At 41.4% G+C, this 23,502-nt stretch overlaps 1 protein-coding gene across 1 annotated transcript in view; it reads left to right on the forward strand.

Annotated features, from left to right (window-relative positions):
- Positions 1-23,502, forward strand: part of CCDC180 (coiled-coil domain containing 180) — a 2,826,277-nt gene that overhangs the window by 210,556 nt on the left and 2,592,219 nt on the right. Inside the window, exon 4 of the mRNA XM_044058396.1 lies at positions 8,303-8,391. Within this exon, the coding sequence (XP_043914331.1) occupies positions 8,303-8,391 (89 nt within the window). The remainder of the gene's footprint in view (positions 1-8,302; positions 8,392-23,502) is intronic.

Here is a 23,502-nt window from a genome sequence, read left to right on the forward strand (position 1 = left end):
GAATACAAAGTACATTCAAAAACTTTGGCTAATCAGCTTGTACAAGAAATGTAAAAAAGAGGTTTAAAAGGCCTAACTATAAAAAGGACACTTCAACATTAAAGCAGACCTTCCTTTACTTCATCAGCGACTGGAGCCATGCAGAGCAAATTTTGGCAACTGTTTATGTGTTTTGGTTATTTTTTCAGTGTTTGTTTAAAGTTAAAGCAGTCATGTATGTATTCACGTTTCAGGTTCATGGTAGCAATTGTATAGCAGTAGTAGTTTCAGTCTATCTGTGTTCAGATAAATTTTAGTTTATTTGTGTTCAGGTCACACTGTCAAAATGTTCTAATGTTTCAGACAATTGTACAATATTATTCGTTAAGATATAACAGTTTTGTCTGTGTTTAGTTAACACTGGCAAAAGATATTATTTTGGTTTAGTTAGTTTCCAGAACATACACAGCTATTTTAAATGTTTGATAGATGCTAATGTAAATATCAGTCAAGTTTCAGAATATGACATTCATATTCAGTTATGTATTCAGTATAGTACATTTCACTCAAATCTTAAAATACTTCACACTATTCAGTCATTAGTTAAGGGTAAAGTAACATAATTATTTTTTGTTACATGCTTATTATTTAAATAATAGGTAGTGATAGTGATAGTCAAGGCCTAACAGGGCAGGCTTAATTTGTTAATTAGTTTACAGATTACAGTGCACATTTACAGATTGCAGTGCACTTTGCATTAGTCAGGAATTAAGGACACTAACAGACAATGCAAAGGTACAGACTTAAAATACAGAAAGTATAGGTTTTAGTAAACTATTATAGCTCATAAATATTCATAAAAGTTAAAGAAGGTAAGTAGCATTATAAAATAAATTCAAATAAAACATATAAACACAAGTTAACACAAAATATGGTAATTATGCTTATAAAGTTATCTTTTTAGTACAGATTTCAATTAGTCTTCAGAAAATAGCCATCATGCTTGATGGGCTATACAATATGGGGCAGAAGAAAACTGCCAAGGAGGGGATTTCCCCTATGTCTAATGCAATAAAAGAAAATTAAGGTAAAAGGTATAACAGAGGTAAGCCAAGTGGGCTAAACTGTTGAGACAAATCTGACAAAAATCGAAAACGTGCAGAAAAATGCTGATAAAAGGGCACAATGCAAAGTTGCCAGTCCAGTCCCCGGGAGTAAGGTTGTAAGCAGCTAATAAAGTATAACCATCAGCAACCAAGTTATGTAGGTTTTCAGGAATTTTGGTCTATCGTAAAGTATAAGTTTAAAAACTCTGTTTCAGAGAGTGCCAGTTTCAGAAAAAGCATGGTACAGAATACAAATAAATTTTGCAAGACCTCTTCCTCCAGAAAAAGGGGTTTAAAAATCAAAATCATAAAGTTGAGACTTCAATCCAAACAAGCCATAAATGCTCAAGTGACACCTAGTGGTCAAAATTAAAACTGCAAGTTTATTCATATCATAAAGTTAATTCAAATCATAAAGTTAAAAGGCTTCAATCCAAACAGGGCATACATGTTCAAGTGACACCTAGTGGTTAAAATTAAAATTGCAGGTTTACCAAATACATTTTTTTTTTTATTTTCAGATTATAAGTCAGGTAGCATAAAGCTAAATACAGTAGTTAGCAATATAAATGTAAGGTAACCAAGGGCACCCGCAGGCAGGTGCAAGGGGGTGCACTTGCACCCCCCCCCCAGAACAGGCAGGAGATTAATTTTACTTTTAATAACCAAAAAAAAAAAATTAAGGGCGTTCTTCTTTAAGAACGGTCCCTTAGCTTGCTGGTCCCCATAGGTGCCGGAACCATAGAGTGAGGGGGAGGGAATGCTCCCTCCACTTTTACAGCTGTAAGACCTAATAGGCGGACCGATCCGTGCATTGCACACTAACGTTAAATTTAAACACAAAGTGCGCGGAAATGGATACCACATCAAGCCTGCTGCCAGAGTCACAGTAAGAAGAGATTTTTTTTTCCCCCAGGGCTCTGTTTATGTGCTGGAAGGTGAGAGGTCCATTCTACTTTTAAGCTGCTGAAAGGTCCGTTTTACTTTTAAGCTGCTGAGAGGTCCATTTTACTTTTAAGCTGCTGAGAGGTCCGTTTTACTTTTTAAAATACTGAGAGGTCCATTTTACTTAAACTGCTGAGAGGTCTGTTTTACTTTTGACATGACACGATGAGGATTATGTAACAGTTTCCTCTTAACTGAGGAGTAAAGTAATATAGTTTGACTAAAGAATACTTTAGTATGTTTGTGCTTACATGAAGGGATTTGTGCGGTTATCTCAATATTTTTGGGAAAGCTAAAGTTTTTATTTTGTCCGGCCAAGCATGGAGGCATGTAATCTTTAGCAGTGCCTACTTGTATGCCTTATTCTCTCTGTACTAGTGAGTTATTTTTAATATTTCCATAGTCGACCACAAACAGAGAATAACAACTTAGTTTGTAAACTTAAAAATAAGTGCAGATCTTGGCCTGCGTATGCTACATGTAGTGGAGAGAATGTGTTTGGTATAGGAAGGGTGTCCTGCGAAAAAGGTAGTAGAAGTTGCTTTTTACTGGCCTTTCTGCTTACTAATAAGATCATACTTCTAAAGTGTACCTCATTATGAGGAACGTTATTCATTTGGAGTCTTAACTTCATGTACCTCACTGTTCTACATTCTATTTGAAAGAGATTGTTGCAGATTCGTTGTCAAGAATTAACCAATATCTGTAGTAAATGCTGAATCATTCAAAATAACATTTGTGTATAAAGGTACATTTTAATCATTTTGTGACTTTTCTATTTAAGTTGCTAGTACTCTAAGTGTTCCACATTAGGAATGTTTCCACATTTTGGAGATAAAAGGTTGGAGCTATGCTTATTAACTGGCTCTACCAAGTAAGGGAGAAAAACTGTAGTGGCAGTGGTTATTATAATGTGATTTTGGGAGGGGGCATGTATTGTCTTTTAGTGAAACAGGTGAGACAGTAAGGTTCCCATAGTTCAGTGTCCTGTATTTTTCCACTCCTTGACACACCCTCATTTCGTCTCCTTTTGTCTGCTGAGGGTAGTTGTCTCAAACCAATTCCTTACCATTTTCCATAGTCTCCAATGTTTTTCCAAACTGACTGACATGTTGTTTTCTCTTGTCTCAAAGTATTTTCTGTGTTCATGCTGTGTGTTGCTGTCTGTCTGGGGCAGCACTGGGGTATTGTTTAATGGGTTGTTATAGTGAAAAACAGTGCTTGCTGATATAGAACTGGTAGAGCTAGACTTTGAAGTACTTGGTATTATGTTGCTGCTGTGCTCTTAATTAGCAAGTTTTTTTTGCTAGTTCATTAAACACTAGTGGTGTCTAGCTGTTCGGTAGCTTGAAAAATCAGTTGTTAATAAGTTTGTATGGCATAACACTCTGGTGATGTAAAGCTCCACAGGAACTTCTTTTCTTGGCTGTTTTTTACAAACTTCTTTCACTTTATTTGTGCTGTGTTATTAATTTAAAGATGGATAGTAACTGGTTATAAGTTTTCTTGGGTATATTTGAGACAAGAATATAATCTTACAGAACTGCACCAGATCTAAATAGTTTTGGGCTCACTATTAACAAGGGTACAAATCAGCACCAGTATGATAGGTCCTTAGGAAAGTCCAAGGCTAGCTGCTCTTGTGGGCCATTTTAAACCTCTCAATTTTCCTTTTTGGTGCTTGAATTAACTTATCAGTTTTGGTGTTTGGCCTTCTCAGTCCCATGGTTGAGTAATATATTACTTATAGTGAGTAACTGGTTTCATACCATAGATAATTTGAGAGGACCCATGCACGGATAGAACATTTGAGCTGCATCTGTGTCCATTAGCTACAGAATGTTCCTGGAGTAAATTGTTTCCCTTCTATAGCACTAACAATGGATTCTAATTTTTATTTGGATGTCATAATATACCTCTCAACCTCTTGGCACAAAAAACCTGATGGCCAAAAATGTGATGCAAAGCCCCCCAAATTGGGACAAATTTTAAAAATTGCTGTCATAAACTTAAAAAGTTGCTAGAAAAAAGGTGTTGGCATGCATTTTCTGAAAGAAATTTAAGTCTGAAACTCAAGTGTCTGTCATTTAGTGAATTCAGTTCTCACTAACTTGCCACGAAAGTCCAGAAAATCCCAAATTTTATGAGGACTAGATGAAAAATGAGGCAAAATCTGGACATTCTGCAAAAATGTGGACAGTTAAGAGGCAAGAATAGAGTTTAGTTTGCGTAATGAGGTTAAGGAAAACCATTTGCAGAGTAACCGTACATGGCATGGTGGAAGGACAGATGTGCAGAGCAATGAACAGGAGATGGTGGAGCTAAGGTGCATGTGTTTAAAAAAAATTGCATTATGGACTAATCAGATTGGCTTTAAATACTATGACTTGATTTTGCAGTGAACGGGTATGTGTGACTTTAGAAAATAGGCTATGCAGTTTCTTAATGGATGCAGGTGCTGGTGGGTTGGAGTTGATTCTGAATCCTGGGACAGTGACATTTGATGCTAAACAGTTATATTTCACAATTTCAACAGTGGTGCACAGTTAGGAGAGTTTGTAGGCAAGATGCATATTTGGTCTGGAGACTTTTCAGAAGTTGATGAGCAGATCTGTGGTTGTCTAGTCCAGGACACACACTGCACTTTTAAATTGGGCTACTTTCCCTATGTTAAGTCTCCAACAACATCGGCTTTCACCACTACATTTTCTCTGTAGATTTCTATTAAGAGTGTGAGGGAGATTGGAGCTGAATAGTGGGGCATTTCAGTGCTCTGGAAGTAAGGAGAAAACTGCCATCTCAGACTGTGTATATTGACTGATATTGGTGGATTGTAATGGCAGATGTTTGAGTGGCCTTTTATGGCTGAAATGTTCTGAATTGGGCAGTTTGTCATTATTGGTTCGTATGTTTTTTTTCATTGCTTAGTGGAAAAATGTTCAAAACTATAAATTTAAAACACACTAACAAGTGGTGCTTTATTATACAAGGGATATAATTCAATTTATATATTATAATTAATACAATCAGTAAGGTGAATCAAAGAATGTTTGCATGGCCCTAAAAATGTGTGCAAGGGCCTATGGTTTGAAAACAGTCCAAAGGTAAACTTAACCTGCCACTGGCCAGATGCATTTTCTTTGAATGTGAGTTTCAATGCTGTTTCAGTGAATGTGAGTTTCAAAGGTAGAGAAGTTTTAATGCTAAGTCTGTTTTCATTGTAAGACTATTGCTTTGTTTAGGTTTAGTAAATGTCTATCAGTGTTTGTGCTATAAAATTTGAAATAAAAGTTGTAAATGAAATCCAAATATCTGTAATCATTGTAGAAGTAAAGCAGAAAACAGTATGCACACTGAGAGATTTGAAAAGTGTCTATGACAAATGGGGAGAAATATCCAAGTAATGGGACACTGGAATGGCTGCGTGGGTGGGTTGGGCTGTGTGGATGGGCGGGGCTGTGTGGGTTGAGGGGGTGGGGCTGCATGAGCGGGGCTCTGGGTTTGCACACCCCTGCAAAAAATCCTGCGGCTCCCTTGAAGGTAACTACAGAAGTAGGTTCAAGGAGACTTTCATCAGGAACCTCAGGGGTAACTGTTAGATTAGGGATATCCATTTTAAAATAGTTATTAGATATTAGACAGGCTAAAGAGTAAAATAAATTGTGTTTCATTTATGCATAAAAGATAGTTAAGCAGAAAAGAGAAAAACCTTGCTGGCCAAGCATGGAAGACTGTTTATTAAAGAGAAAAAGATAAGCATAAAGTGTGTAGATAAAATTTTCTTTTCTCAAGGAAAAGAGCAGCTACAGAATGTTCCTTAATGAAGCACATACAAAGCCTGAGACCAAGGTTAAAGAAAAGCAAATAAGAAAGCAATATAGTATGCTGTGTTCAGAATAGCAGGGCAGTTAAGGTTAGTAAGTTCATTTGACCTGTTACTTCAGAGAAGATATCTAACACTCATGTATGTGTATAGAAAATAGGCCATCTAGAGACTATGTCAGTTTACATTGTTCAGGACAATCAGAATGATGTACAGCAATTTGAATTGTTTATTAGTACTGTTAATGAAGACAGAATTTGGATATTGTGAACATTTAGTAAAACCTTATTAAATGAACTACAGTGTTTGGAGAATTCATTCTGAATGCACAAGACTCTGTCCATAAGGGAGCGACTGACACCTATTCACCATGAGCTTGGGTAACTAACACTTTTTTTTCTCAGTCTTATTGTAAACAGTGTTTCCAGCTAATTATGGTAGAGTACAGTATTTTCAAATTTTACACTCTACCTGCCTCATTTGCATGAGATTCATCTGCTTGTGAGGTGATTTGCATGCCATGGAACTTCCCATGTTGGCGCGTGCATGTGCACCACCCAGCAGTGCTTACTGGATCACAAACCGGCTTACTTTCATGTAAGCAGAGTGGCATAATGCCTACACAGTAAAAAAGACCTATTAGGCTTTATTAAATTCCCCCCATTGTTTTCTGTTCTACAGTTCTAATTTGCAAGTAGACTTCAGAAAGGTCTGTGTAATGCACACCTCGTGGTCAGATAGAAAAGCTAATTTCCAGTATCCATCTTAATGTTAACCAAACTCATATTATAAAGCATAGGCCAGACCACTGGGTGAGATCAGTATCCACCCCCCCCCCCTTCCAAAAGTATTTGATGGTGATCATCTCTTGCAGTAAGGTTCAGAACTAAAGGGCTTCTCTTAAGGAGCATTTTGCCAACTGGCTATCCTGACCTGTCGTTATTCCTTTCACTCATGTAAGCTCCTCACCTGATTTCCAGTGTCCTCTTCTTCCATTATGATAAATGTGTCATTTTTTTCAGAGATGTCATCTGCCTCTGCTTCAGCTCAGAATTGCAGAAAATTATCAACTACTTCAGGCAAGACAAATAACCAGAACAAAATTAGTACTTAAAAGTACTTGTTCTGTAATTCAAACAGATCTAATAAAATGTCCAAAATAAAATATAACATCTTAAAGAATGATAAATGCAGCATAAAGTATAATTTGTATCTGTAAACTAAGCCTTAAATGTTTGTAGAAAATCATGAGAACAAAACCTGTAGCATTGCTACATATGTAACGAACTTTAAAAAAAATCACAAATTAGGTATTCTTATCACTTAATCCAAATAATGACCTCAAAAACTATCACACTGCAGTTTATAAAAATAAAAGAAGCTGATGTACAGAAGCAGAAAAAAGTGTTAGCCTGAACCCTGTTATTCAAAAGACTTCTTCAGAATACATTGCTGTAGGAGTTTATATCTGCAAAGGGGTTTAAAGATGTCTGGGACAGGAGAATGGTGCTGTCTGTGTGAAGCAGGTAAAAGTTCTGAGGTGGTGCAGTTTAACAAGCTCTGAGATGCATGGAGAAGCCTAATTTCTCTTGAGGTGCAGCAGCCTTGGAAAATATTACATTAAATGGTGGGTTGTAGTGACAAAACAATCCACAGCAAAATATTTTTTGACGTTCTTAAAATAGTATTCAGATCCATGACCACTGCACTCTTAAACTAGATTTGACTGTAACACTGTAGTAGATCTGGTAGCTCAGTATGCACTGCCCATCTGCATCTGTTTGTTTATATGTATATAGTACCATACTGTGAGCTTTGTGTGTATGTGAAGGCAACAGTAGCTGCTCCAGTATACCAGAAGCTATAATACTTCCCTACCTTTCCTTTCTGAAAATTCATGTTGTTCTCTGTATGATCACTATACCTACCTCCTATTCTTTCCAGAACTAGATTTCTGTTGGGATATATGGGTTTTGATGAACTGATGTGCATATTAAATAATTTGCTGTAAGTTAGCTATTAAATCACTTTCATAGGATCTTTGCCTATGGTAAGATGCTATGTTCAGTCATGTAGCAGTATACCCGCTAAACTGTAGACTGCCACTTTGGTAGCACTAAATGTTTTCCTTTACTCTGTCGTACCCTTTTTGTCAGTAAGGATTCAATTATCTTTGTGGCATTCCTACCTTCTTATTCCTTATGTGTCTTCTGTCATTGTTCATTGTTTGGTATTTCTTACTTCTGACTGTATCCCCCATCAAAGTCATTCCTGAAGTGTAATTCATTGTGTTGCAGTTGGATTTCCTGTTGACCAAATATGAAATTAACAAATATAAAATGTATGCAGTTTCTAGGTTTTCAATGATCCTCATATGATGAATCATATTCAGAACAAAATATACCTCTGATGTTTTGAATTAATGTCTTATTAATAATTTACATTATAGAGAAACTTGTATATCAACACTAAAGAAATTACAGGAACATGAAGATGTGTCTGCTGCTCGTGAAGTTCAAGGCCTTGCTGACACGATTGGTAAGTATCATGTATTATGTGACAGCACCTCCATTTTATTACATAAGTTGCCATGTCACTCTTGGCTGCAGTTTGGTGTTAGTGTTTTAGGGTCATGTCTTTTGATATGCTTTGAACTACATTGCAGAAATAATGGGTTATATTCTAATCTGGACTGAAACAGATGGTACTATTTTAAAAAAGGTTCCTGCCTTTTTTCAGCAAAGGAAAGAATATATTTCTTAAACGGTATTCTTTTGTTGTCTTTGTGTTTTAGATTTGAAACTTATTTAGTTTGCTGATGTTATTTGTTTCTGTAGCTTTTTAAAAGTGACACATTTCTAAAACAGGATAACTATAACTTACATATTTTTCCAATTCATTGTAGACCTTCTTTGTAGTAAAAAATATTCTAGAGAAATGTGTGTAAAAAATTCATACCTGTGGGCTTTACTCCCTGGACAAAGCACTAATCCCTGCAAGTTTTCTTAGTAATCTGTTCCTCAGTTGTCAGCTAAGTATAGTCTCAAACTGGTCATGTTTTGACTATGTTCTGATACCAATGCAATGTGCACGCAGGTCATATTTTGACTTTGGTGTTGCATCAGTACACAGTAAAAGGGTTGCTGGGTAAATGTTTGCCATATTTTGACTTTGGTCTCACACCAGTACATTTACACGCAGACTTTGATCTCGCACTAGTACATTATAAAAGTGGAGTTGCTGGGTACACTCAGGCTGTATTTTGACTTTAGCCTGTCACACTAGTGCTTAATAAAATTGGAGTTTCTGGGTGCATGCAGGCTGTATTTTGAATTTAGTCTAGCACTAGTGCATTTTAAAAGTGGTGCTGCTGGGTACAGGCAGGCCATATTTTGACTTTGGTCTTGCACTGGTGCATTATAAAAGTGAAGCTGCTGGGTACACTCAGGCCATATTCAGACTTTGGCCTTTCACACTAGTGCTTAATAAAATTAGAGTTTCTGTGTGCATGCAGGCTGTATTTTGACTTTAGCCTGTCACACTAGTGCTTAATAAAATTGGAGTTTCTGGGTGCATGCAGGCTGTATTTTGAATTTAGTCTAGCACTAGTGCATTTTAAAAGTGGTGCTGCTGGGTACAGGCAGGCCATATTTTGACTTTGGTCTTGCACTGGTGCATTATAAAAGTGAAGCTGCTGGGTACACTCAGGCCATATTCAGACTTTGGCCTTTCACACTAGTGCTTAATAAAATTAGAGTTTCTGTGTGCATGCAGGCTGTATTTTGACTTTAGTCGCGCACTAGTACATTATAAAAGCGGAGCTGCTGGGTACAGGCAGGCCATATTTTGACTTTGGGCTCGCATTAATGCATTATAAAAGTGATTCTGCTGGGTGTATACAGGCTATTTAATGTTGTATATTTTTCAACTCTTGTGTTTGATTTTATTTTTGTTGTTGACTGTGCATCGACTAAAGCAGAGTAGGTTATTTTACAGTAATCTGTGATCTGATATTGTCTTCTTCATTGCATTAACCTGTGGGAAAATGGTTCTTCAGCTCAGAACTGACTGGCCACCTTCTTCCAGCTGGAGACTCCTGACCTGAACTCCTCTTGCCTACCCATAATGCCCCGTTCCCCCACAGTGCCACAGATCTCATTTGCTGAGCTTAGTGTTAGCAGCAAGTTCCAGCTTGATCTTATCCATCGTCATTTTTTGGGTGAGTTTTCTCTCTTATTGTGTCTTCCTTCCTGTCATCTTTGATCCTTTGCCTTTCCATTGCTATCTAGACTCTCAGGGTCTGTCTGTTAGGCTTGTTCTTAATAATTAAATAAATAAATAAAACATTCTCTCTTCTTCCTTTCTTCTGCCTTTTCACCATTTTTTCTCTCTCACATGGCTAATCAAAAGCCATTAGGTTTTAAAAAGTGAACTTCCTGTGGGTGGAAGATTCCCTTATCTGATGCCCAAGGGGAGTGCATGTACTGTTTGATGCCTCCTATGACATTTGAAGGACTTTTCATCCCCGGGCTCTGGCAGACAGGTGAAGCAAACTCAGTTTAAAGGGATTGCTTCCTTCTTCTGCCACCTTGGGGATCCCTTCCACATCAGGGCCTCAACCCCCAGCTAAGAAGCCCAAGGATTCCTGAGAGTCCAGGAGGCTGTTTCCTGGTTGGGCCTCTTTGGAACCACCCAGGAAAAAATCTAGACTGTCAGAACTAACTCATTCATCTCCATGCTGTCTGACCTCTACCTGTCCTCTGCCCCATTCCTCTTCAGCGTTGGGTCCGGCAGTTTCAGTGCCAGGGGTCTTCTTTGCTGGTGCCTAGCAGGAGGTCTCTGTCCCATTCCCAGTGGAGATCCCCCCTGACCTTCTTCATCTGCTTCGTCTAGGTCTTCCAAAAGCTTGTCTTCTAGGGATGTTGGTAAGCTCATGAGGCAGTTCCTCGAGACACATGTCCAGATGGGGCTTGAATTCGCCCCATCTGCTTCCAGATCTGTGAGGCTCAGTCCATTCCAACCAGTTGCTCCTTTGCTGATTCAACCCCTGGTTTCAGAGTTGTCAGTTCCAATGGGATCTGGTGTCAGGGTGTTGGAGCTGGTAGAGATTTCTTCTTTACCTCCAACATTCTCCATGACTTGCTTGGCTCTGGTTGCTTCAGTTCTAACTGAGTCTCGGAGCGATAGCATTGAGGTTGGTTCTGGGGTGTTAACTTTGACTCTTCCCCTCGGGGTCTTGGCCTTTGACAGCTCAAGTCCAACTCCCCCCTTGAAGAGGGCGAGCCATTTTCTCTGGGAGGTGTCTGTCTGCTCTGGTGGCTTCAACTCTGGCGAGATAGCTCCAGGTGGTTCAGAGTCCTTCTGCATTCGTGGTCATGGAGAGGGCACTCTCCATTCCTAGGAAACTCTTGACACCTACCACAGTGGAATTCCCCCCGACCCACTCTGGAACTATGCCTGAGACCTCTAAGATACCACATAGACATCGGTCTTGGAAAGCCTCCACACCATTCCGTCAGTGGATCCCCAAGCTTCTTCTGACACCCCCCCGGAGTGTTCCCCCCAAGGAGGCCCCTCAAAAGAGATTGTGTAAAAGGAGGCATGTAGAATCCCTCACCATAGATACAGATTTCGAGGAAGGCTAAGGGTCTCCCAAATCACCACCTGACGAGATCTGCTTCAGACATATCCTTGAAATCTTTCATCAGAAGAGTGGATGGTGCTCTCAGACCCCTTCTCCGGAGGAATTGGTATTGTGGGATGCTTTTGGGACTGGCCCATCTACTACCTGGGTGTCCACTCTGGCCAACCTGCTTATCCATCTGGTGTTGTCTAGAGCCTGGAAGGACCTGGATACAGTGTATCCGATTCCTAAATGTGCTAATAAAATCTTACGTGCCCTAGCTGACAAAGCCTTTTGGACTAAAGGAATCCTGGTAGATGTCATGGGTGTGGCGGCAGCCATCAAGAAGGAGCTGGCTCAGGAAAGCTGCTCTGTCCACCCCGCAAATAGAGAATCCCGGCCGTTGAACAGATTTGGCAAAAGAGTCAGCCTCATCTACCTTTGAAGTTCTGGCAATTAACTACTTATCTGATTTTACCCAGCTACAAAAGGACTTAGTTAATGAACTTTCTAGCTTGGTCCCTGGGTCCAAGCAAGGAATAGGTGTCTTTTTCCTCTCGGTTGGCCACCCTATATTCAATAGCCAATGCGTACATGAGGCTTTGTCTCTCACGTTGCGAAGGTTATCTCAAGGGTGGCCAGTTCCGGCATTGCCATATGGCACCATGCCTGGATGAGGCTGTGCAATTTTGCGGAGCCTTTCAAACAGTCCTTTATTAATGCCCCCTTTGATGGGTCCACCTTGTTTGGACCCATGATACGTGATACTTTAAGCCAGAGTGAGAAAGATGTTAAGACCCTGTCTGCCATCAGAATGTTTTTCTAGTCCAAAACAGACCTTCTCCAGGAACCAGAGTGGAAGTAAGAACACATGGTTTCAGAAGTTGCAGGACTGTTTCCAGGATACTCAGGGAGACGTTTTCCCCAAAGGCAGGAAGGGGATATGGTCAGAATGGTAGGCACTGCCCAAGTGGCTAAAGGGGTTCACAAAATCAAGAGTCACGGGAACCTGCCCAGACAAACCTTTTCAGCAATCCTGAACTTTTGCCTGACTGCTGTCCTCTGGAAACAGTTGGGGGATATTTCTCCTTGCACCCAGAAGCCTGAGAGGCCATCACAAATGACAAATGGGTGCTAAGGATCATATCCAGAGGATACTCCATTCCCTTTTCTGACACTCCCAAGCAAAACTCTACTTCCCGGATGTTCCTCCCAGTCAGGGAGGACGCGACCCAAGAAATAAGGACATTACTGTAAAAAAAGAGTCATCCAAGATGTTCCCCCGATCAAGTCAGATCTGGCATTTACTCCAGATTCTTTTTCATACCCAAAATGACAGGGGACCTGTGGCCTATCTTGGATCTAACCTCCGTGAACAAGTCTGTGAAACACATGAAGTTCAGGCTGGTAACGATTCAATCCATCTTACCTCTCCTGAAGATGGGCAATTGGAAGTGCTCAGTAGACCTTAGAGATGCATACTACCATATCAAAATGGACAGGCGTCTACTTCCCCAGGCCAGGGATTACTTCCACAATTTAGCTTTTACACTGGGAATAACTGTCCACTTGCAGAAATCACACCTTGAGTCATTTCATGTCATAGATTTAATAGGGGCACACTTAGCTACAACAATGGCTTATGTTTACTTTACTCTGGATAGGGTGGTGAATCTGAAATCCCACGTCAGCCAGATCTAGACTACTTCAAAAGCCCCAGCCTCTCTAGTTCTAAGAGCACTGGGCTCTATGGCAGCCACCAAAACTCTTCTTCCAATGGCACGTTTCCACATGTGAATTTCTTCAGTGGACCTTGGCAGTACAGTGGTCTCTTCACAGGAGTCCCTTGAACCTTCCCATTAATCTGTCTCGTGTACAGGGATCCTCTTCTATGGTGACTCCATTCTCAGCAGATCACTCAGGGGCATCCTTTTGTTCTTCCCTCCCCAGTCGCCATGTTGACTACGGGTGCCTCCCAGTTCAGGTGGGGGGGGGGCATTGTCTGGGCCGGATGGCTCAAGGCACATGGACGCCCCAGGAGACCAAGTTGCATATCAGTGTTCTTAAGATTAGAGTGGTTCTTCTAGCATTGCAGGAACTAGACAGCTTTTTTCCTCAGGAGACAATTGCAATCCAAACAGACAATATGCCAGTGGTTTGATACATCAACAAATGGAGGAACCATGTCTCACCCCCTTTGTCAAGAAGCAATGAGTATCTGGCAGTATGCAATTTCTTCCAAACACTTTTTGGTAGCAACACACATTCCAGGGGAATCCAACTTTCTAGCTGACAAACTCAGCATAGTTCTACTGATGCCTCACGAGTCGTCCCTGAATCTGTCCACGGCAGATGAAATCTTCCAGAAATGGGGTTATCCTCAACCTCTTTGATCCCCTCTCAACAACAAATGCACCAAGTATTTTGCCCTGATCCCTCCTCAGGGACAGTCCCCCTGGAATGCTCTGGTGCATGCTTGGCCCTCTGGTCTGCTCTATGCCTTTCCTCCTCTTTCATTGATTCCCAAGTTTCTGCAGAAAGCTATCAGGTTGCGCAGCAAAGTGATTCTCATTGTTCCATTTTGGCCTCATTAAACCTGGTTCACCTTTCTGTGGTCCCATCTGGTTTGCCCCCGATGAAGTTGGATCCGAGTCCAGATAGTCCAGGTCTACTTTCTTATCCATCGGGGCATCTACATCCCAACATTCAGGACCTGAAATTAACCACATGTTTTCTCCAATTTCAGCAATGGATAGATTTCCCAGGCTGTCTTCCCCAGTTTGAGAAATTTTGATTTCATCCCATAGAGCTTCCACTAGAAAAATGTACAAAAGTAAGTGGAAAAGATTCTCTTTTTGGGCTGAACAGAAACAGATTGATCCTTTTACAGCCCTGGTTTCAGAAGTACTAGACTTTCTGGCTTCCCTTTTCAAGGATATTAACACCAGTCACTTGTCCTTCCAGTGTTTTTTCCTCAGTATCAAAACAAAGGGGAGTACATATTACACATGCTTGATGTGCATAGACAGCTTCATTTTTACATCCATAGAACCAAATCCTTCAGGAAGTGAGATCAGCTGTTTATTTCCTTTTCAAATGCTAAGAAAGGTAAAGCAGTGACCAAAGTTACTTTGGCTAGATGGTTGAAAGACTGTATTATGATTATTTACTCCTCCAAAGGAATTCTTTTACCAGGTCCAGTAAGGGCACTCTCTACAAGGTCTATGGCCATGTCTCAAGCTTTTTGGTCTAGGGTTTCTGTTGAGGACGTCTGTGTTGCTGCTACTTAGTCAAAGCCCCATACTTTTTGTCACGCATTACAAATTGGACATTATATCCAGGAGTAGGAATGTTTTTGGTTCTGCTGTACTTCAGAATATCCTTCTTTGATGGCCACCCTGGATTATAGTAGCTGTGGACTCTGTCCCACAGGTTAATGCAACGAAGTGGACAACATCAGATAGAAAAGTTCTTACCATAATGTTCTATCTGTGTTGTCCAACTTCATTCCATTAACCTTCCTGCCTCCCTTCCCCCTATCCAAAAGTTTATTCAGGAAGCCTAGGAGAAGTTACCAGAAATTCTGTTCCTTTGGTTGAGTTCTTGATGTTCTTTTCTTATATGATAGCTCTTTGTATATTTGATCTTCATACTATGATATTATAGTTTGTATGAAGATCAAATATACAAACAGCTATCATATAAGAAAAGAACATCAAAAACTCAACCAAAGGAATAGAATTTCTGGTAACTTCTACTAGGCTTCCTGAATAAACTTTTGGATAGGGGGATACTATTATATTATAGTTAAGCCAAGGTGGTACAGCTGTAGCGTTGTTGCCTCACAGCAAGAGGTTCTCCTGTTTGATTCTCGGCTGGAGTGCCTTCTGTGTGGAGTCTGCATGTCCTCCCCGTGGTTGAGTGGCCTCCGAAAGACATGCATGAATGGGCGTGCCTTTGCTGAAAGCTGGGCGTCAGGCTGGCAACTTGGCACCATAAAAATCTACTGCCAATCATTAGCGGACCGGAGTTCTGCTGTGGCGACCCCTAACCAGGAAAAGCCGAAAAGACAAACAACAACTATTATGTTATAGTTAATGGTTAAGGGATATCATGTTCTTGTTGGCAAACTCGATCTGAGGTACTGTGGGGGAGCAGGGCATTATGGGTAGGTAGGAGGAGCTCAAGTCAGGAGTCCCGAGCTGGAAGAAGGCAACTGGTTGGTTCCAAGCTTCGGAACTGTATTTGCACAGGTTAGTGGAATGAAGTTGGACAAGACAGATGAAATTTTATGGTATGAACATAACTCCTTTTTATATATTTTATGCCAGATGGAACACAACTTCCTGAAATGAGATCTTGTAAAAAGGATTCACTGGATTCTCTTTCCAGAATCTTTTGGCTGCTGCTAGCTGTCTGAGTTGGAAAGGAAGTGGCATCCCATATGGAAATGTACATCTCTAAACTAAATGTAACAACTTTGAGGTTACAGCACATTGGGATAGGTTCTAGGTTGCTGGGATTAATCTTGATATACAAAACATCTGACTGAATTAATCTGGAGAGATGACTTTCAGTTGTGCTAGACAAACATATAAAATGTGCTTCAGTGGAGCTCTCTCCCTAGGGTTAAAATACTTGTCAAAAAAGTAATCTATTATACTGTTGCTTTGCAGAGGTTTGAGAAGCATACATTTAACTAACAGAGTAGGATTTCCTTAGCCTAAATACCTATCCATCCAATATATTCTATTTATGTTGCAAAAGAGAATGAAATCCCTTGAGCAGGTGCTTGTGGTAGTATTCTGCTTGTCAATGTGTAATATGTCTGAGAGGATAGGGTCTGTTACCTCTTATTAGCTTGTATGATACCAAGTAGAGAGACAAGGCTTTGAGATGGTTTGCATGCTTTTTTGTGATTTAGGGCCTTTTTTGGTGAGAAAGTACTGTGGTCATTCTAGTTGTAACAAGTGTTTGGACAGGTATATACTGAAAGGGCATTATATTCAATGGTTAGCCAAGTACACTGGAATGCTTACATACATGGACCTGTATGCCTTGCCTTTAGACAGAAGCTGTGTGATTAAAAAGGTATTACAGTTATGGATATATGGGGATATATGGTGATCAAAGGACAGTTTATTGTCAATATTGTTTTTCAGATCACTGACTATAGGATAAATTTTCAGGGGTGAATTTTCAATGTGATAGTTATAAGGGAGTTCATGCTTGCTGAGGGATACTATTATATATTTCTTGGCATTTAGTTTCAGTCCATAGTTGTGACACTAGGTATTGGTCTGAGAAAGGTCCTCTTGGAGGATCTTGGTGTCCCTTGGAGAATTTATGAAGGCAGTGATCTGCAAATTTGGTCAACTATAAACCTTTAACATTTGCTTTGACCTCGAATAAATAAATGCTGAAGTGGTGTGACCCAGGGACTGAACCCTGGGGTACATTGCTAGTGACAGATCTTTCGGAGAAGGTAGAGCCACCCACCCTAATTTCCTGGGTTCTATTTGTGGGGCACTTTGCTATCCAACAAATTGCATAAGGGAGAGTTTATCCATGATACCCAAGTGTGGGATGATGTTAAGCATACTGGTGAGGTTTATATATGTGGTGTGCACTGATTTGCCCTTATCTTTTACCTCCATAGCCATCTTGAAGAAGTCATCCAGGTTAAATAGGGAGGATCTGCCCTTGATGAACCCAAACTGGCTTGAGCCAAGAGTTTGTAGGTTGCCTATGTCATTATTTATAAATTCCATAATGACCTTTCCATATCCTTACAGATAAGGCTGGTCAGGCTTATGGGTCTATAATTACTAACGCCATTGATGCCCCACTTTTGTGCAAAGGGATGACTGTTGCTGTCCTCCATTCAAAAGGTACAAATCCTGTTTGTGATGGATATCAAATAGTCTCTGTAGGGTGGACTCTGTAGGGGGTCTGACAAGTCCTGGAAGTAGTGATGTTCATCATTTTCATTACTGCTAATGTAACCTAAGCTATATGAATTATATCCTGCATAGGATATAACAGCTGGCCAACCTCCAAAGTTCCAGGGCATCTTTCATGCACCCAAACTGTTAATCATCTTAAGCTGAGCTGAACAGAAGTCAGGTTTAGGCACCAAGCCCTTCTGAGACTTACTGCTGCCAAGAAGAGTGCTCCTCTGTGGGCTTTCAAGCATCGATTGTTGAATAATGCTGTTCCATTGTTGGGCAGATAAGTTCCCTTTGAAGGAAAAAAACTTCCAATTTTTGTTACAGAAAGCTTACTTTTTCTGTAAAGAATTACTTTTAAACTAGAAAAACATTTTTTTTAGTGTGTCATGACTTTTATGCACTTTTAAATGAGAACGCACTTTTTTTATTTTTGTGGTAAATAGTTGTTAAAAGTTGATCTGATGTCAGTTTTTATTTTATCCTTGACATATGGGCTCGGTTCCAAGCATCGGACTTGACTTAACCATTACTACAGCCCATGGTAGCCAAAAACTCTTGAGCCTAACTTACCTACAATGCTCCTCTCCCAATTACATCAGATCTCATTTGACACTTTCCCTGACAGACGCTTTTGCCATTGCTCTTGAGCTAAGTGATTTGTTTCATATATATCTATATATCTATATATATATATATATATATATATATATATATATATATATATATATATATATATATATATATATATATATGGGGCCCCTTCAGTAGATCAAACTTTTAAATGTTCGAAGGTGATATGGCTGAGACCATAACATCGAACACTTAAAAGTCCGAACGGACTGAATGGAGATCCGCGTACAGTGCGGAATGGGAAGATTTCCCTTTTCCGCAATGTAGTGCGATCACGGAGTTGGTATATTTAAGTAAGGGGGGTGAAGGGTGCAGGGGGGCATAGCCCCCCTGCTACAGCAGTTTAATTTTGTTTTTTTTTTTCTTTTTTTACTTCAGTGTTTGAACTATTACAAGTTCGAACATATGGTCTCAGCCACATGTGGTTTGAACTTGTAATATGTTCGATCTACTGATATATATATATATATATATATATATATATATATATATATATATATGTTATGTAGTCCTATCTCGCCTCCATTATTATGTGTCGGTTTGGAGCCAATCCTCGGCTCCAACTCGGCCACTAAGAAAGCCTGAAAACTTCTGATTGGCTCGTGGCTAATAGGTATCCCATGGTGCATGCGCACATTCCCCAGATCTCGTTTGGCACGTCTTCAGTCGGAAGCTTCTTTTGGTTGGCCGTGGCTAAGTGATTTAGTTCTTTATTATTACTACTTATTAGGAGTTTTTTGCTTCGTGTGAAGTGTTATTCTGATTGCTGACAGTTTTATTGTGATACCGATTTGTGTCTTTAACCGGATTTGACTTATTACTGTTTAAAACAATTCTTGGGCCTGTTGGCCTTTTATGTGTGGTTCCCATGAGTGTTTGCTTTTAGACTAGACCGTTTAACTTAGAGGTGCTAGTTTGTCCCTTTTTTTTTTCCTTTTCCTTTTTGCACTAGGGTCGTTTAAGTTAGAGAACTTAGTAAAACCACTTTTATTTTTTGTTGTGAGTGTTAGGGCTAGATCTGCTTAAGTTAGAGGATCTAGTTCCTCTCTTGTTGTGTGAGTGTGTTGGTTTTTCTCTACTGCCATTATGCCCAAAGAACATAAAGAGCATAAACAGTCAGGGTTTAAAAAGTGTACTAAATCTTTGCAAAAAATGTCCATCACGGATGGACATAGCATCTGTGTGTACTGTTTAGGGGTCATACATCTTCAAGAAACTTGTCTCTTTTGTCATTCCTTTAGCCCTAGAGTGCTCCAGTAATGGAAGAATAAGCTGATCCTAAAAGGCATGTTAAAACCTTCCTTCGAGGAAGACCTTGCCAGTTATTTCCTCGTCTGCTAGATCGCAGTCTTCTAGAAAGGATAAGGGCAAGACCTCTAAATGGCCTTCTCCAGCCTCAACTTCTGTCGCTGAACCTCCACAGAAGTTACCAAAATCGGAGGTGGCCTCTGTCTCTTCATCTCCACTGTCTTCGGAGCTGATTGAGATTCTGGACACGGACCTTGCAGTACTAGCACCAAGTGCTTCGGTGCCGATCACTAGCAGTCCTCTTTGGAGCCAGTCTACAGACATTCCACCAGTCTCCCCTACTCTAAAATTGCCTATATTGCAGAGAGCGAGGTCTCCCACACTGTTCTCAAGATCCTCCAGGAGCTTATCTGAAGAAGACATCGAGAGAGTGGTGCTCAGACTCCTTAAGTCGTCGGCCTTGCCAAACGTTTTATTGGCTTCGACCCTTTCGGTTTCGGATTCGACTCCTGCTACCGATCCTGCTCTTTTTTCTCCTCCAACCCAGATTGGGCCTTTGGAGCCAATGTTGTCAGTACCGACTATAGTGGTGTCCTTGGCTTCAGCACTCTCCAAAGTGTCTAGAGTCCGAAGCTCTTCGGTCGGCCCCGAGGGGGACACTTGGAACTGAACCTCTTCCATGCCAAGTCTTCGTCGGTGCATCGGCTCGAGTGAGCTTGGACCTTACATCATTCTCTGAGCCAATTCCTTTGGAGCCATTGGCAACTGCACTCTTGTCAGAGCCGGGGTGTCGTTCGGAGCCGGAGGAGTCGGTCTTCGTGAGGATGAGGAGCATGTTGGATAGTTCATCCGTACCATGTAGGAGTACCGATGCTATACTCCCTCAAGTGCCGACTACGGTCTCAGTATCCTCTCTCCCCCGGGATGGTTGAGACCCACAGCCTCAGGACCCCCATTTGGGTGGCCTCTGATCTTCCGAGACCTCCCCAGAATACCCTGCTAAGGAGCCCGCTCAGAAGAGATCATGTAAGAGGAAGCATGTAGACTCCCCTGATGAGTCTGTCACATCTGACACTGACCACGATGAGTCGGAGGGGTCCCCTAAGTCATCCTCTGAAGAAGTCTCCTTTGCAGACATTTTGGAGAGCCTCAGGCAGAGAGGCAGCTGGCCCACCATTACCCCGTCCGATGAGGAGTCGGTGTACCTGAAGGCTTTCGGGTCTCAACCCTCAGCTTCATGGGTGTCTCCTCCATTTGATGAATTACTGGATCTTGTGAGTCAGAAAGCATGGCAGACTCCTGATGCCGTGGAACCAGTCCCCAGGAGGCCGAATACATTTATTTCCGCCCCTAAAGACAACAAATTTTTATCCAAGGGTTTACCTGTTGATGCCATGGTGGTGGTAGCAGCCACTAAGAAGGAACTAGCAGAGACTTCTTCTTCTATCCATCCACCTAATAAGGAATCCCGAATGATGGATAGGTATGGGAAGCGTATCTTCTCTTCAGCAGCTTTTACACTCCAATCGCTGAACTATCTGTCACAGTTTATGAGACTTCAGAGAGATCTCCTAAAGGAGTTAGGAGGTAATCTTCAGGGTACCTCTACTGAAGCAGTCCCATCTACAGTGTCGGCTCAGTTGGCTACTCTCACATCTATTGTTAACTCCTCCATGCGGCTGATTTCGTACACAGCTGATGGTGCAAGTAGGGCGGTGGGTTCAGGAATCTCCTTAAGGAGACATTCTAGGATATATATATATATATATATATATATATATATATATATATATATATGCAACTTTGCTGAGCCTTTCAAGTCTACATTCACCAATGCTCCCGTGGATGGATCCTCTCTTTTTGGACCCAAGGTGAAAGATACCCTCACCAGATGTGAACAGGAAGGAAAGACTCTTTCTGCCGTGGGAGTCTGTTTTACCATTCCTTCTAGACCTTACCCTAAAGGTCAGAAGAGCGGTAAAATGTGGTTCAAGAAATCACAGAGTCCTTTACAGGACACACAGGGTGATTCCTCCTTCAGAGGCAGGGGAGGAGGAAATAATGGTAGACGTCGCCCTAGAGGCATAGGAGGCCCAGACAATCAGGGAGGTCGCGATTCCTTTCGTGACCGTCCCTATCAGTGTACCTGATGTGGAACCCGACTGTGCATCTCTGGAGCTGGTCAGGGGTTGCCTGTCCTTGTACCCAGAAGCCTGGCTAAATCTCACTCGAGACAAGTGGGTACAAGACCTTATCACCAGAGGTTACTCTATACCCTTTTCCCTTCCACCACACCCTCCCAGAAGGGTCCCAGATGTACCACCCAATCACAGGGATCAAGCAGCTATAGAGATAAAAAAGCTGCTATTAAAAAGAGTCATCCAAAAGGTCCCAGCAGACCAGACAGGATTCGGAACATACTCCAGGTTCTTTTTAGTTCCAAAAAGAACAGGAGACTGGAGACCCATCCTAGACCTCAGCAGGATAAATGAGTATGTAAAGAAGTCCAGGTTCTGAATGGTCACTCTACAATCCATACTCCCTCTGTTAGGGAGAGACAGCTGGATGTGCTCAGTAGATCTCCAGGATGCCTACTACCACATAATGATGGACAAAGCATCAAGGAGCTACCTACGCTTCCGGCTGGGAGCCAATCATTACCAGTTTCAGGCACTGCCCTTTCGTCTCACCAAAGCCCCCCCCCAACCCCGGGTGTTCACCAAGTGCATGGCAGTAGTCACAGCTAATTTGAGGCGTCAGGGAATCCAAGTCTTTCCATAACTGGACGATTGGCTCCTGACCCCCACCACCAGGCATCGCCTAGTTCAATCGAGAGATTCCACAATCAAGCTCTGTTCCCAGTTGGGAATCTTGATAAACTGGGAAAAATCCTCTACTTTGCCCACTCAGTCTATAACTTTTATAGGAGCAGACACAGACACGGTTGCTATGACAGCCAGACTACCTACAGACAGAATACAGAATCTTACGCAACAAATTTACAGGATACTTCCCCTTCGAAGAGTCAAAGCGAAGGTGGTGTTGCAGCTTCTCGGAACTATGACGTCAAATATAACCTTGGTACCTTTAGCAAGACTGCATATGAGAATACTCCAATGGCTCCTGTCATCCCAGTGGTCCTTTCAGCAGTTGCCTCTACATCATCAGATTCTGATTACAGATTGTTGCAAAAAGGACCTACGCTGGTGGATTCAACCAGGTCATCTTACCACAGGGACTCCCTTTGTACCACACCAACCCATTGCCACTGTGACCACGGATGCCTCTCAAATAGAGTGGGGGGGCATTATCTTGGCAGGACTGTCCAAGGCACATGGCAAGATCAAGAGGCCCATCTGCATATCAATGTCCTAGAGATGAGAGCGGTGCTTCTAGCGTTGCAAGCACTTCACGACTTTCTCCCTTTAGGGACGATAGCTATCCAGAGCAACAACATGTCAGTGGTTTGGTATCTAAACAAACAAGGGGGGACCAGATCATACCCCTTATGTCGAGAGACCCTGCAAGTTTGGAATTGGGTGTTTTCTTCCCAACGCTTTCTCATTGCAACGCACATCCCAAGGACTTCCAACGTGATAGCGGATAAGCTAAGCAGGGCAATATCATTACCTCATGAATGGTCCTTGAACCAGAAAATAGCCAGTATGATCTTACACAAGTGGGGACAACCCTGCCGTGACCTCTTTGCCAGCCCCATCAACACCAAATGCAGCACCTTTTTCTCTCTCATCCCCCCTCCGGAAGAGTCTCCAAGAGATGCACTCATCCACGATTGGCCCCCAGGACTCCTTTATGCTTTTCCTCCTTTTCCACTCATCCTCAAGGTCATACAGAAAAGCAGTGTTGTTGGGAACAAGATGATCCTCATCGCTCCTTACTGGCCTCGTCAGATTTGGTAATTTTTCCTCAGGCCTCACCTGTTAGACTATCCATGGACTCTGACCCCAGTGCCAGACCTCCTGACACACATGTCAGGTTCTCTTCACCCCAGTCTCCACACTCTCAAACTGACAGCATGGCTGTTCCAGTTCCATCACTAGTCAGGCTTCATGATCTGTCTCCAGCTGTAACCCATATTATTACCTCTTCTCATAAGCCTTCGACTAGAAAATTGTATCACAGTAAATGGAAGAGATTTTCTATATGGGCATACAACAGAGAAGTTGATCCATTTAC

The sequence above is a fragment of the Protopterus annectens genome, chromosome 16.part0 (genome assembly GCF_019279795.1).
Source record: "Protopterus annectens isolate FY-2018-M chromosome 16.part0, PAN1.0, whole genome shotgun sequence".
Classification (NCBI taxonomy): domain Eukaryota; kingdom Metazoa; phylum Chordata; order Ceratodontiformes; family Protopteridae; genus Protopterus; species Protopterus annectens.